This window comes from Phasianus colchicus, chromosome 10 (assembly GCF_987193195.1).
Source record: "Phasianus colchicus chromosome 10, bPhaCol1.hap1.1, whole genome shotgun sequence".
Classification (NCBI taxonomy): Eukaryota; Metazoa; Chordata; class Aves; order Galliformes; family Phasianidae; genus Phasianus; species Phasianus colchicus.
In genome coordinates, this window is record NC_143445.1 from 9,362,296 (window position 1) to 9,376,380 (window position 14,085).

The 14,085-nt window shown below is 40.7% G+C and overlaps 1 protein-coding gene across 13 annotated transcripts in view; it reads right to left on the reverse strand.

The window, feature by feature from the left end:
* Positions 1-14,085, reverse strand: part of DOCK10 (dedicator of cytokinesis 10) — a 136,823-nt gene that overhangs the window by 75,948 nt on the left and 46,790 nt on the right. For 12 of the 13 annotated variants that reach the window (XM_090147260.1, XM_090147261.1, XM_090147258.1 and 9 more), the window contains exons 3-4: positions 7,736-7,825; positions 213-295 (exon numbers count right to left, since the gene is read on the reverse strand). In XM_090147260.1, coding sequence (XP_090003386.1) covers positions 213-295; positions 7,736-7,825 — 173 coding nt within the window. The remainder of the gene's footprint in view (positions 1-212; positions 296-7,735; positions 7,826-14,085) is intronic. The other variant, XM_090147259.1, reaches the window with a different exon arrangement.

Genomic DNA, 14,085 nt, shown 5'->3' on the forward strand with positions numbered 1-14,085 from the left:
TTAAGGTTTGAATCAGCACTAACAGAGTTTGTTGATACTACTGAATTCTGCAGAGCCTTGAACTTTTGCTAAAAGACCTCTTCTTCCCCTTTTTAAAAATGCAAGCCTCTATAAATTCAGTAAAACAAGTACAGAATATGAGACAAAGGAAAGCACAAATAAGGACACAACCCTAACAGGAAAAATAAAGAAGAACTTATGCTAGATCTTACTGTGGTAAATGTCGAAAGTCTTCTGAATACTGTTCATATTTGTAGTTCACAACATGCCACTGAGAACTGTAATATTTACAAGCCTAAAGAGAAAATAACAAGAATTAATTAAATAAGAAACTAATATCCCTGAAAGAGAACTGGTCAGAGCCCTACAGTCCCTTGCATGTGGCAAACCAGCACAACATGTTCTCACAAAAGAGCCCAAATCAAAAGAAATAGAAAATGGACATATATTTACAGTGAATGATCAGTTCACATCTAAACTACAGAGTGAAGATTCAGACAGGTAAGTGGCTTTTTATATTGTCTTGTCCCCAGACTGCCTTAAAATGTCAAATTCTTTATGATTAGTAATGATTGTGGAGCCAGGAGTTGCACTCAATTATTCTTGCAAGTCTTCTCCAACTCAAGGTATTCTGTGACTCTAATTCTACTATAACTGTTTAGGCTCAGAAAAGGCTAAAGAAAAGATAAAAGAAGAACCTATTCCTCTGTTTTATAGAAGAGTGCAGAGTTCTCGAAAGAGAGTGAGTGTCACATTCCCACATTTGGAAGCACAACTTCTCTTCTAAGTCAAATGCATTGAATCATACAAGATGGAGTGGGGGGAGGCTGAAAACACCTGAACATGCTTTCCCAGTTCTCATCACCTATTCTGTAGACATCATTAATTTATATCACCAGACCCTCAAGAGACACCATGCAGTTTACGCCTGACTTGCTCCATGGACATCACACATTCATCTGTACCTGTTTCACTGTCTAAGTCTTCCATTTGTAAATGCATTTGCCTCACTCTTTTTATTCCCTGCTGTTGTAGCACTAGCCCTCTACTTCTTGTTCTGGCCCTAGGGACTGATCTTCATTCTCTTAACGTTCAGGAATATATTAACAGGATTATTATTTATCACCAGGGTCTCATTTTTCCCATCACACTGGATTTGCTCAGTCATCTCATCATCTCCCTGCAGCTTTTATTTTCTAAGAAAATCTTTTAGCTGGTTTTGCATCTCATCTGAAATTGTTCTTAATATACAAATCTCCCTCAAATAAAGAAAGCAGACCTGCACAAAGACTATAAGTGAAGAGTTTCGCTATGCTGTCAAATAAATCGGATTAACTCTGTGATTTACTCAATACAGAACTTTTATCAGTGCAATTAAACACAACAATTAGATGAAACAAGATGCATGAAATATATGTTTATTGATAACGTACACATTGATAACAAGAAAAATAACCCCATGTCAGAATTTCCAGCAGTCCTCACTACAGAATATAAAATGAAAATAGGTAACCACACTATATGCTGAAGAATTTCCCCTAATATCATATTATTTTCTTCACTTGAACATTTGCATCAGCACACATAAGATGGACGGAAGGAAAAAAGAGGCCTAAAACCTTTCAACAGAAACCACTGCTGAAGTTGACAGGGAAGAGACAAGTCAAGAATGAAAATGTGGGTATCTATAGTAGAGAAAGAAACAGCAACATAAAAGATAATTTAATCTCAGGTGAGAGCAGGAAAGGGTCTCACTAAAAGGCATGGGAAGGATGAAGCCGCAGGAGGAAAAGAGTAGAATAAAGAATAGATCAAAGAGACTAGAACACAAAAAGCTAAGCAGAAAAAGTGGGAGAAGAGGCAATAAAGGGACAAGATGGGTCACTCCAGCTGGGAGTATTCCGTCTTTCTTGCCTGTCTCTCCTGATGTTCCCATGGGAATCACTGCTTGCACAGTGGGGTCTTTGCCCCAGAAGGACAGAGAGGGGATTGTGAGACTGCTACTGCAGTCTGAGATGAGCTGAAAGCCTAAAAATTGTGTTTTTTTAATTACTCAGTGCTGGCTTGCCAAGCCTCCTTTTAAATCCTGTGTAAAGCATACAGATATGTAGTCACAGATGAATTTAGGAAATGATCTCAGGTGTGAGCAGTCTTCTGCAGCATCTTTCTTTGTTTTAGCATATGAAAAAGAAGGTGAAGAAGTGGATGCACAGTAGTAGGCAGTTCTCTAGGCACTAAAATGGAACAGAATATTTCAACACAGCCACATGCATTCTGCAGTAAAGGGATTCCATCTGAAACTAAGATCTCCTTGATCTGACATAGCCTTCATTTTTTTTTCAGACATGAGATGCAGAATAAAGTGTGACCACTAAACAGTATAAAATAAAACAAAATTACTGACTATCCAACAATGAACTTACTATTCTGGTACTGTAATCAGCTGACTGCGCACCTTACAGAGCAAAGCCTGCAGCCTACACGTGACAATCATGTTCCTATACAGCTCAGGCTTTAAATATTAAAAAAACACTTTTTCTTATGACTCTCCATGAAATGCCTTTGTCACTCTTCTGTTTGCATGACCAAAGTTTTCATTTAAACTACTTGCTATTCACCTGGGTTGCAAGAATACTCTTACAAGGGCAACATGTACTCTGCTATATAAGAGCCAATGAAAAACTCATTCATTGAGCCTTGTGAGGAGGAGCACGGACTCTTCAGCTCACACTTCATCCTCTTTCTGCTTGGTAAGCGTGAAATAATCAAGTCTTCTATAGAAAGGGCATCTTTTTCCCTGTGGTACTTTCAGCACTAAGTATTCTACTGAGCAAATGCAATTAATGCCCGCAGAGCATTCTCACCACAGTCTTTTACTGCAAACATTACAGGCTGATGTGTTCAAAACATAGTTGGGAATACCATATAGAGCAGGTCACAGTGTTTTAGCTCATAACCATGAAGGCTTACTGTGCTTCTCCAAGAAAAAGCTAATCAAGATAAAAATCAAAGGGGACAAGAAATGTATTCAAATATCATTTAGAAAATGCACAGAAGGCAAGTCAATCCAGTGCAACAGCTACCATGGTTCTGTAACTTGCTTGTTGTGGCTGGCCATTATAAAGTAAATCTAGGTTTTAAAAAGAAATATATTAATACAAGATCACAGCATTTTCTATTCAGAGTATCCCAACTGAAAAATCAGTTCTGCAAATTCTGCAGTCTGCACTGACATTTAAAGATTTTTTTTACTGAAAATTACTGTAAATCTAATTTTAATAGTGAGGAAAAATACCTGTAAGGAGCAAGAAAAACCCTTCTGGAGGCAGAGATTTCACTGAGGATCCCACTGCTCTTGGCAAACAGCAGAGGCACCACTGTACAGCTGTTCAGCTCAAGGGGACTGCGGGGGAGGAAAAATACAGGCAGAGAAATGGAAGCTTTGGGACGTGGGAGGGCTGGCACATGTCTGCATGAATTTTCCTATTCTGCTGTTGACCAGGCAGGCTGCCCAACCCATTCCCAAGGGACCTATCCATTTCTTCTTTTCTATTGTTTTGGTTTTCTCCTTGCCCAGCTAGTCCAATTTTTTCCTTACAGAGCCTGACCACCCTGCAAACTTTTTTCACCTGTGCCTTATTAGCTCTGGTTCTGGTGAGGACAACAGGATGGCCACCACAGTGAAAGAGCAACTTAATAAAGACTTGCCCTGCAATGCCAATGAACATTTTGAAAAAGAAAAGAAAAAGGGAAATGAGAGAAATAGAACTGAAGCAAGCATCTTGGTACTTTTGAAAGCAACTGGAGTTCCTTTCCTCTGCAGCTTACATTCTCCCTAAGATCTAGGTGTGCAGCCACATCTATGACAACAGCTGTTTAGGGAACAACTGCAGAGAAACTGCATGCCAAGTGCCCTTCTGCCTCCTCACACTCTGCAAAGTGAAGCAAGAAGCAGGAGATGTCAAAGAGGAAGGGCTTGGAAACTGAAAGCAGAAAGACTCCAGAGCTGGAAGCAGCCACAGGGCTGAAAGGGAAAGGGAAGCTGCAGGGCACACACTGCACCCTGCCCCGTGATCAGTGACATGCAGTGCTGCTCCCAGTGCTGTCCCCACCGCCCCTCCTGTGGCCCCTGCTGCAGTGACCTGAGGGACAGCGTTTTGTCCAGTGACAATTAAACTGTTTGTGACATTTACCACCAGGAGCTTCCATGTTAATTTGGCTTTGAAACATATCAGCACAACGGGCACAAGACTGAATTATAAGCCTGAGAAAATGACTGCACTGACACACACCACTTTCAGTATGTATAAGGAAGGCTGTGGCTCTTTTAACACCATGATTAATAAACCTCATGTTTAATAATGACTTACAAATCCTGTAGAGAAAAACCACAAAATCTGAAATAAAAAGAGCTGCCAGGTGAATGACAGGGGTGCTAAAAAACTTCACACAACTGACAACTCCAACTTTTGTACCTAGAAAATCTACAGGAAATGAAATTTCAGTATTATTACACTATTATTTCATTGTGATGCTGTGCTTTTCAGCCAGCACTGTCCCCCCACTCCAAGGATGAAGCGTGAGGGCTACAATTACACCCACAACTGAGAAACAGCAAGTTCTGGTGTGCAGAAAAGCTCTTCTGATCCCCAGCAACTCACCATGGAAGTCTGTTACCTCTGCATATTCAGAAAAACAAAAGTCTGGAAAGACTATATTAGGCTTATTCTCATCATCTATAAAGAAAAATAATTATATTATTTCTGATGGAGTGAATGAAATTACAGACGATGCAGGTAATGCTGGCTGGCATGAATGCACGTAACAGATCCTGTGAGGAGTGAGTAAATTCCAAATTCAGGAATAAACAGAATGGTACAGTAAAACATTCAGGGAAGTTAAGAGTACTTAGAAAACAAGTGCTGAAGACAATTTTATTTGGCTTTAAGAACTCCATAAACTTAACTTTTCCTGGAGCCTTTGTTACTCAAGTTCCTCCTGCCTACAAAAGGTGGAAAAAGCCATAAGGAAAATATCCTAAGAGCATTTCAGCTATAGGAACAATAGATTCTTAAAGGATTTTTTTTTAGAATGTACTAAGGAGTGTAAATAAATAAAGGTACCCAGATGTTAATCGATCAAAATGTAAAATATTCTCCTTGCATCCTACAGAAAATATTTAGTTCTCAAAAGATGTTATTAGTTGTTCTTCTGTTTTTTTTTAAATCTTCATATTGCAGTTTCAGCAAAAAGGAGAATGTAACACAACTTATTTACAGCGCATCCTTATGTCTTGCTCATTACCACAACACCTGAACGTTCCTGAAATCATCTACAAGTTTTTTGTCTCCCTGATGAGAATTGTACATAGCAGAATTGGCACGGGCTTCCTTGAAGTTTGGTTAAGGGATGGGAGTGACAAAACATTTTAGCATTTTATGTGAACACCCACACCCTTAAATATGTTCGTGTGCAGCACTGTCAGCGAACACAGCATCAGCAATGGGGCACTGCTGCCTAGCAGAAGCAACGAACCCATGGCAGCGGTCTGGGCTCTGAGAAACTGTCTGGGGCAGCTCCTAAGGACCTTCTCACTCCTGCACAGACCTGCAACATCTCCCGCGAGCCAGATACCTGAGTATCTGCTGCCCCTAAAATGATGCCCTACAGGAGGTCTGATGTACTTCTGCCTCTTTTCCAGATGAGATATGACAATACTGTTGTAACAGGAATTTTAGAAGCACTTAAAGTCCAAGTAAACTCAAAATGCTGCAGATTAACTAAGAAGTGATACAGCTGTGAATAATCAAAACAGTCATTATCACTCAAAATGATTTACCATGCAAGAGTTCGTTGGGTTTTTTGTTTTGTTTTGTTTTACTGAGGGATTTAAACCCTCTACTGCAATGAACTAGCCAAACAGTGGCAAAAACTTTCTGTTACAGATGGATAGCCCTTTAATTCCAGGTTCACGAGACCATAGTACATGTGAAGGAGATACTTCCTTTACTAAGCAAAGTGTTTGCTCTTTCATAGCTCTAAAAAGAGAAGTGAAGGTCACAAACTCCAGTCCTGCACAGCTACCCAGAGCTGCTGAGCACCAGGTGGAACAGAGTGTGCTGCTGTGTCAGTACAGATTGCTGCAATCACTGAGGCAGACTACAATCATAGATCTTCATGGCACCCCATGCTCAGTTTTACTTAGTTTTGGACTGGAAGCCTGGAGCTTAATTTGTTTTATGCATTGCCTTTGGCTTTGTGACAAAGTGGAACATACACATTTCTACTTCCACACAAGTTCTTATCCTGCTATTTTCCATACAGTCTTAGCCCTTTAGTACTGTTTTTTCCACTATCTGCCCTCAAGTTTGGCTTACTGATATTGCAGAGAAAGGTAACAGAGCTGCTCAGTATGTATTTTACCAGGCTATCATTAACATCCCCTTGGAGTACTCAGCTGTAATGATTCCCAGGTTTTGTGCAATAATGTTCCATTTTTAGATACACCACTTTCTCTGTAAAGCAATGAGGACAGTGCTGGACTTGCTACTTGAAGAACCTTAAAATAAAAAGCAGCCCCTAAAGTGTTGAAAGGGCAGAGAGAATTCAGGAAAGATATATAATTCCATAAGCTGTGTTATCTTTTAGCTCTCCTGTCATTACAAAAGATGGTGAGGTTCAGGCTATTTGAGCTGGCATTAAGTTGTTACTGCTTTTTCTAGAGCTGCTGCTGGGGAGAAATAGAGCCTGTAAAATGTCATGTTGAATAGAATTCAGCAGCTATATTTCTAATATTCTTTTTTCTAACCCACTGTGCTTCTCTCCTACTGCCTTTTTCTCTGTAAGTTATCTTGCAAGCTATACTACATATGAAATAGCCCACACTTATTCAAAGTAGAAACCCAGTTACGCAAAAACCCACCTGTGAAAAAAGGCAAACACATACATTACTGGCTAATTATCAAGTGTTTGCAATTAGATTCTTTATAGAAGAAGGGCTGAAAATTTGATTCTATACATCTGTTCTGCTAATACAAAGGATGGGCTATACTTCACATTTATAGTGAAAGAAGGAGAAGGTTCCGAACAGTGGCTGAGGTAAATTCCTTTGAACGGTGCAACCAATATCTTCCATGTCCTTCAAAGTAACAAAATCAGTGACAATCCAAAATATCTCTGAGGTAGCAAGAGAGCAAACAGACTATTTTCTTTTGATCTGAGCCAAGGTATGGAACCAACATAACTACATTTTTTAAAAAGTGATAGCAAGTAATCCCATCTAGTGGGGTTCTAACTGCTGTGGAAGAAGTTTCCTTGAGTTTATAATGGAAAGGTAGAACAGCTTCTGCATACTGACAATAAATACAAGCTTCTAGACACCTCAAATATACACCTCAAATAAGGTTACAATACATACATTGTAATAACAGTTTGAAATCATGTCAAATATTTGTATTTTTTGAAAAGGTATCAATATTTAAGCTCTAACCATTCAGGGCACCAGTGGTAACATTTATGTGAAAATACCAATACCAATGGACTGGCAGTGACAGGAAATGAAGTTGGAGAACAGTACAATGAGGAATGAACTCGGTGCCTTTGCAATTTCTTTAGATACAGCTATCAAAGCACCTACAGCCACGTTATTAATCTTTCCTCATCCAAAATTCAAACCTGCTTCAAAAATCACTTCAACGATACTAAAACAAAGAGGATACACACTTCAGACCTTTACCTCTTTAACAAATAGATTTTCTGCTTTTTGTTCTGCATCTTCAGGTACAGAAGGATAGAGCGTCCTGATTTCCAGTGAAATTGTATCTATCTGGCAATAAAAAGAAAGAAAAACAAATTAGCCAGGATGACAAAAAACAGCAGTTTTGTCTCACGAAGGCAAAAGAAACAGGATTATTGGTGCTTGCATTTCTCAGTTTTTCATGCAGCAATACACATGCACAGGAACAACCCAACTCCCTCCCTCATACGTTATTAACAGCTAAAGCGTTAATTACAAGCAAAAGTACTATTCAAACAGATTTTTGGGAACAAGCTTGTTCTAAGCTTGAGTCCAGCAATCCCCTCTCAGATCACTGGACACTGCACCAATTTTATTTATCTTTTCTTTCTTTTTGAAAGAGCAGCTCCTGGCTGAGCTGGCTTGTCAGGACTGAGCAGGAAGCCACAAAGAGAAGCGGGTCTCCAGAAGATCCAACAGTCTGACATCTCCAGTTTGCACCAGGCCAGCGAGAGGCCAGGCCGACCTGCTCACTGCAGAGCTCTGGCAAGTCAGCAAAAACCCACAAGAGGACGTCTGGGGGTACCTGGAGTTAATTCTCAGGTTAATACAATCCTCTCTCCCTAGCGGTGTTCAAGGCCAGGTTAGACAGAGCCCTGGGCAGCCTGATTTAGCAACTGGCAACTCCGTCACCAGCAAGAGGTTGGGAACTAGATGGTCTTTGAGTTCCCTTCCAACTCAAGTCATTCTGTGATACTATGAGATCAGGACCACTCATTTTCTCTGCAGAAAGCAACCAACCATCACCACACTCCAGCAGATCAGACTACTCTCAGTTACAGTGGAATAACTCAACTGAAGATAACGCGGACTGACACCAAGACAAACGTCATCTCACACCTTGTTGTTTTTCCCCTTACAGAATGGCACATGATTTCCACAGGAAGACCCACAGCATCTGACCAGGTTAGTACGACAAATCACTGCTTTCTTCAAGGATGAAGCAGCCTGCAGCATCCACGGCTGGCAGCCCATGAGGATGTTTCATATCCTCAGTCTCCAACTAAACAGTGAACTTTTTTCTCCACAGATTGAAGCACCCAGGCTGTATGTGGCAATCAGCTGGCTATTATCGACTGCATTTTTCTTTACAGCCTACATTCAACATGCTGCTTCTCCCTATGACTTTTTATGTGAGCAATTCTAAAAGAAAGGCATGCACCACACAGGTGGATGCAAATTATATGGGATTCCCAACTTTTTCCCGTTTCATCTGGATAGTTTAGGATACAACATGGTAAAAATACTTTGGCTCCAACAAATAATGATGACCCCTCATAAACATGGATTTCAGGGCTCTCCTCTTTTGTATTACCAAAGCCTATGTGCAGAGAAGATTTACACAATCATCTAGTCAACGAGTAAAAGAAACAACAGATGGAGAAATATGGATTTTCAGACCACATTTAGTAATAGTGAAAATGATTGAATCCTTGGTTGCTTAGGGACTTCCCAGCAGTACTCATAGTGTCTGGAAAATGTTTCCTTAATTATTTCACACATAGATGACATTTTAAGCAATCCTGAGAGGATGCTATCCCTGAGAACAGCTGAAAACCCCCAGACATCACACTGCAGGAGCTCCTCTTCAGGCTGGGGCCTGGCTGCCAGCAGCAGAAGCCACAAAACACGTAGGCTGCCCTTCCATGAGGTCACTGCTACCAGAGACCAGATTTCCAGATGCAAGGCAGAGCAGAGGCACAGAAAGGATACGTGTGATGCACTCTGCACCGCGCACCCGCTCTGCCCAGATGGTGACTTTGCTGCAGAGACCAACAGCCTCTTCTGATTGACTACAATAACATTTATTTGCCTTGCAAACAATGCAAAAGACATTTTTCATTATTTAGTTAAATCATATATTGATATATATAATTTATACCTAATTCAACGCTTCTTGTCAAAGACAGCAACACACTGACTGAGACAGCTGAATGCTTTCCCATGGTAGTTGTCATGCCTCCCTTCCCTCACAGAGTTTATGTGAGAAGCAACAAGACTGTGGCAGAACAAGAAACGGAACTCCAACCCACTGCTGCACACACAGCACTCACCCACACCTCTTCTCCTCAGCAAGACTGCACTTGAGAGAAGAAAACGGAGCTGTGCAAAGCTGAAAAACTGGGTAACATGGGGCTGGTTGCATTTGTGGACTTGGCCAAAAAATATCATAGGTTTATTTACATAGAATTGGGACATGGCAAATCTTGTGTATTGTTATATTTAACCTTGGCTTTAAAAACTACAAAGCACTTCCCTTCTGAGAATTAGTTATGATCAACCACTTCTCTGCACAAGTCTGGCCACAAAAACGCCTTCCTGTTCAGAGCGGTTACTTCCAAAGCTCAATGGCCTTTAAGGTATATCTTCCATAGCATTTTTCAAGCAGAACTTTTTTTTTTAACTTCAAAAAACAACTGAAGTTCAATACCAGAATACATGCCGAAAAATTGCAAGCTGTCACTGGCAGAATTCAGCACGTCGCTGTGCTTTGAATACAATCTAGTTCTCTGTTTAGGCACTCATAGCAGCTGCATACTCAAGTCAAACGTCAAAAGAGCATCTTCTGGATTGTGCATGCTGAGACTCTGAGAATCAAATAGCACAGATATTTATATTTATACCTAAAACCTGACATTCTACAAAAACTTCTGGATATCCATTTCATATAAATACCCTATATCCAACAATGATTTCAGGCACTCAGGCAGTGTCCCATTAGCACGAACTGATGGCTCAGGTGTCTGATTAGATACAAGGTGCGATTTAGTTAAGTGTCCTTTTGCAACATTCACTGAAGACTATTTCTACAGTGAAAAGCACAGGCTAATGTTACTCCTTATCAGTGACCAATAAGGAATAATGTTTTCAGGCAGTATCCACTTCCCACTGACACGGCAAGCGTAGGACTTGAAAATGGAGTTCAAACTCTGTTTGCTATTTTGAACATTCTCACTCTGACTCTATTCAAACAGCTCTTAGTCTGAAAGCATGTGGCCAGTGGTTAAATTTTTAGACAGATGCGCCAAAAAAGATTACATTTACTTCTGGAAAAGGCAGCACTCCTAAGAGAGCTAACCACACGCAGGCAGAAACATTCATTTGTGTTAAAGCTGAGGTGAAAAGGAGTCTAAGCAGCTTGAAAGACTGAATCTAAGTAAGCAGGTTTACTTAATGTTAGTGAAAATGGTACCGAGTTAGTCTGCCAGATCACAAAGGAAGGCCAAGGTGGAACTCTGTGGGCTGCTGTTAGCCCTAGCCTTGCCACGGAGAGGTGAACGCAGGGGCAAAGGGACAGGAAAGCAAGCACTGTGTTTAAGGGGACAGCTTCAGTGTGTCCCATTCCTCATAGGACCATGCTCAGTGTGAGTGGCCATACCCACACAGTGTTTGCTGCTTTAGCCCTCTCTTTTTAAATAGGTGAAACATATCCTTCTCAGTCTAGCTGCCCCTCATCTATCTGCTATTTCCAGCTGACGTGAACTTGCACGTGAAAGATCTGACATCATGTTTAGTCATGAGTAATGGACTGAATTTCAGTTCTTCTTTGATGACAAGATACTGCCTACCACATGGGAAAGTGTTGGATAAGCCAGGTGCTATTGAAAACAACCTGGTAATCCACCACAGTAACTCTTCTGATGTCAAAAATGATAGTGGGGTTTACTGGGCTATTTCCAAGGAGGCTCTCACTCCCTCATTTACAACTATTTCTCCAGCATTCGTTCACCATCACAGAGTTTAACACAATCTTTTACTATACCAAATCAAAGTACCTATTAAACACTTTCAATTGGCTTTTTATGATAACTAACATCTATAAATCAACATAAAGGTAACACGTATTTTCATTAAACCTCAACACAAGCATGGTGTCAGCGTGATCCTGAGCCTGCTGTCACTAAGGAAGGGCACTACTGAGAGGGAGACAGATCTGAATGAAGCTGTCACACTTCTATCACAATCACCTTTCCAGAAAGCACATAGGAGGAAAGTCAGAAATTGGAATGGCAGACAATGGTCCAGTTCTTCCAGAGGAAAATCTGATCTCCCAGTCTGGGAGAACAGAAGGTAAAATGAGGACAATAATTCACTTCTATAACCACAAGGACTTTGGGCAGGCAGGAGGAGAGTTAGCAAACAAAGATTAGTGGTTATTATTTCTTTTTAAAGAATTATTATGCACAATCACAAAAAAAGGAAGCCTTTTTCCTAGCTGGAGTTAAGACACAGAATGCATCTTTGTAACATGTATGCCTTGTATTCCTCTGTTGAAACAGGGAAACAGAAGAGTATCAAGCTCAGATTAATATCAGGAATTCTTTACTGCCCTGTAGACTTATGGCAAGGTGCTAGAAGTGACCTAAAAAGGTCTTGTAAGAAAACGTGTCTTCTCTTAGAATCGCTTTCAAAGAGAGAAAGGAATTTGGAGATCAAAGAGAAGATCAGACAGTACTGCAGCTATGTAGATAATTGGCCCATAGATGACGTACACAGTGAATATTACAGATCCAGAAATGGACAATCATCATTAAAAACAGGATTTTCTTTTATGCTCACTTCCTCACCTAGCACATTGGTTGGCTTTCACTCTGAAGAGGCCCTAAGTGGGGCTGCATCATCCCTCAGCCACAAAGTCTGAAACAGCTCTAATGGTTATTGTTTAACAGTAAGACCCTCAATTTCCTAAGGCATCATCGCATTAAATAACAATCAGAGCCAGCCTGAGCATCTCCTAATTCAGTCAGACCTGGATCTCTTTCTACTCAAATGGCTGACCCAGACTGCTGTGCACAGGTGATATTTCAGCAGGAAGGAGCAGAGCTATAAATAGATGCTCTGCAGCTGAAAAACCCATCTGCTAGGGAAGCTCTGCAGCCCTGCCTGGTGACATAAGCTCTTGCTACTGCAGTTGAAGATAACAACAAAAAAAAAGATTTTTATTGCAAGGCTATAGACCCCAAATGTCACTGCCTCTGCTCTTTTGTGAGTGTAGGTCATCTTTAGTACGCAAGCAGTTCACTATGAGGTATAATTGCAAAACAATACAGAGAAAACAAAATTGAAGTTGCTACTAAGGTCAGGCTGCAACAGCTAAAAATGAAATGAAAATAAGGATATGAAAACATGGTTTGACAGGCAGAGGTCTTGAGTAGTAGGACATGATTCTCCTTTTGCTGAGAAAAATCAGCTTGTTTTGCTCCACTGATTTGGGCTCAGTTATTCTAAATCCAGGAGCTCAAGGGCCTCATGGCAGCACACAAGCAAGTGTAGTCAGCTTTATAATGCTAATTTTCAATTTCATAAGTTCACAAATGTGTAAAATGGATAAAGGAATTAACAGTGATGGCAAAATGTATTCTGTTTAGTTCTTCCTCAATCCCATGAGCACATTAACTCAGTTAATGCCACCAAGGAAATAGAGCCATTTAGGAAAACAAAGCAGTCTATTAGATTAACCCAGCCCCACAGGACAGAGGCAGTGCCATGAGCTGATGGGAAAGGCTCTCACACAGCAGTTAGTCGGTCACAGACTGAAATGTATTTCCATTAGAGAATGCCTATTCATCAAAACCTAAATCTTTTACAAAGACTGGTTGATTTTGAAGAAGTTGCTGTAAGGTGCAGGTAATCTGCCAGCTTACTTGCCTGTCAACATGTCTCCCAAACCACCCTGCAGCCAGCCCTTGTCCTCCTGAGCTGTCCCAGGCTTCCAGATGCTTAAATTCTTTGCAGCTTCCCAGGACCAATGCTGGGAAACCACAAATGAGGTTGGACAGCCCCATGGCAGTGGGCTCCAGTACCCACAGCCTGTTAGCACCCTACTACAGGGGCTGCCTTGGCACTGGAGACTACATCCCCAGCACTCGGGGACAGCTTGGCAGATCTCCATCCACAATTGAGATAGCTCCAAAACTAAACAAAATCAAGTCTATTCAGATGTACTCTTCTTGTGCAAACTAATGCTGGTAAATGGCACAGCTTAGACGCGTGTTACAGCTACCATCTAAAAAGTCTGACAGAGCAGAAAGTCAAGAGCCATGCTGGCCAAATACATCAAACAGAATAGGATCAGATAGACTGTAAGTAAGTTACTGAAGTGTAATTATGTTAGATTATAAAAGTGGGGAGAAATTCCAACACAGGTTAAACAACCACTGTGTTGAGTGAACCAGTAAGTACATGTTATGGAATAACCTGTGTTGAGTTCCTGAAATATATTCTGGAAAAACCAAGGCTTCACCTTGTACTTATTACAGAACTGCAAGTTCACTTATATACAGATGTCA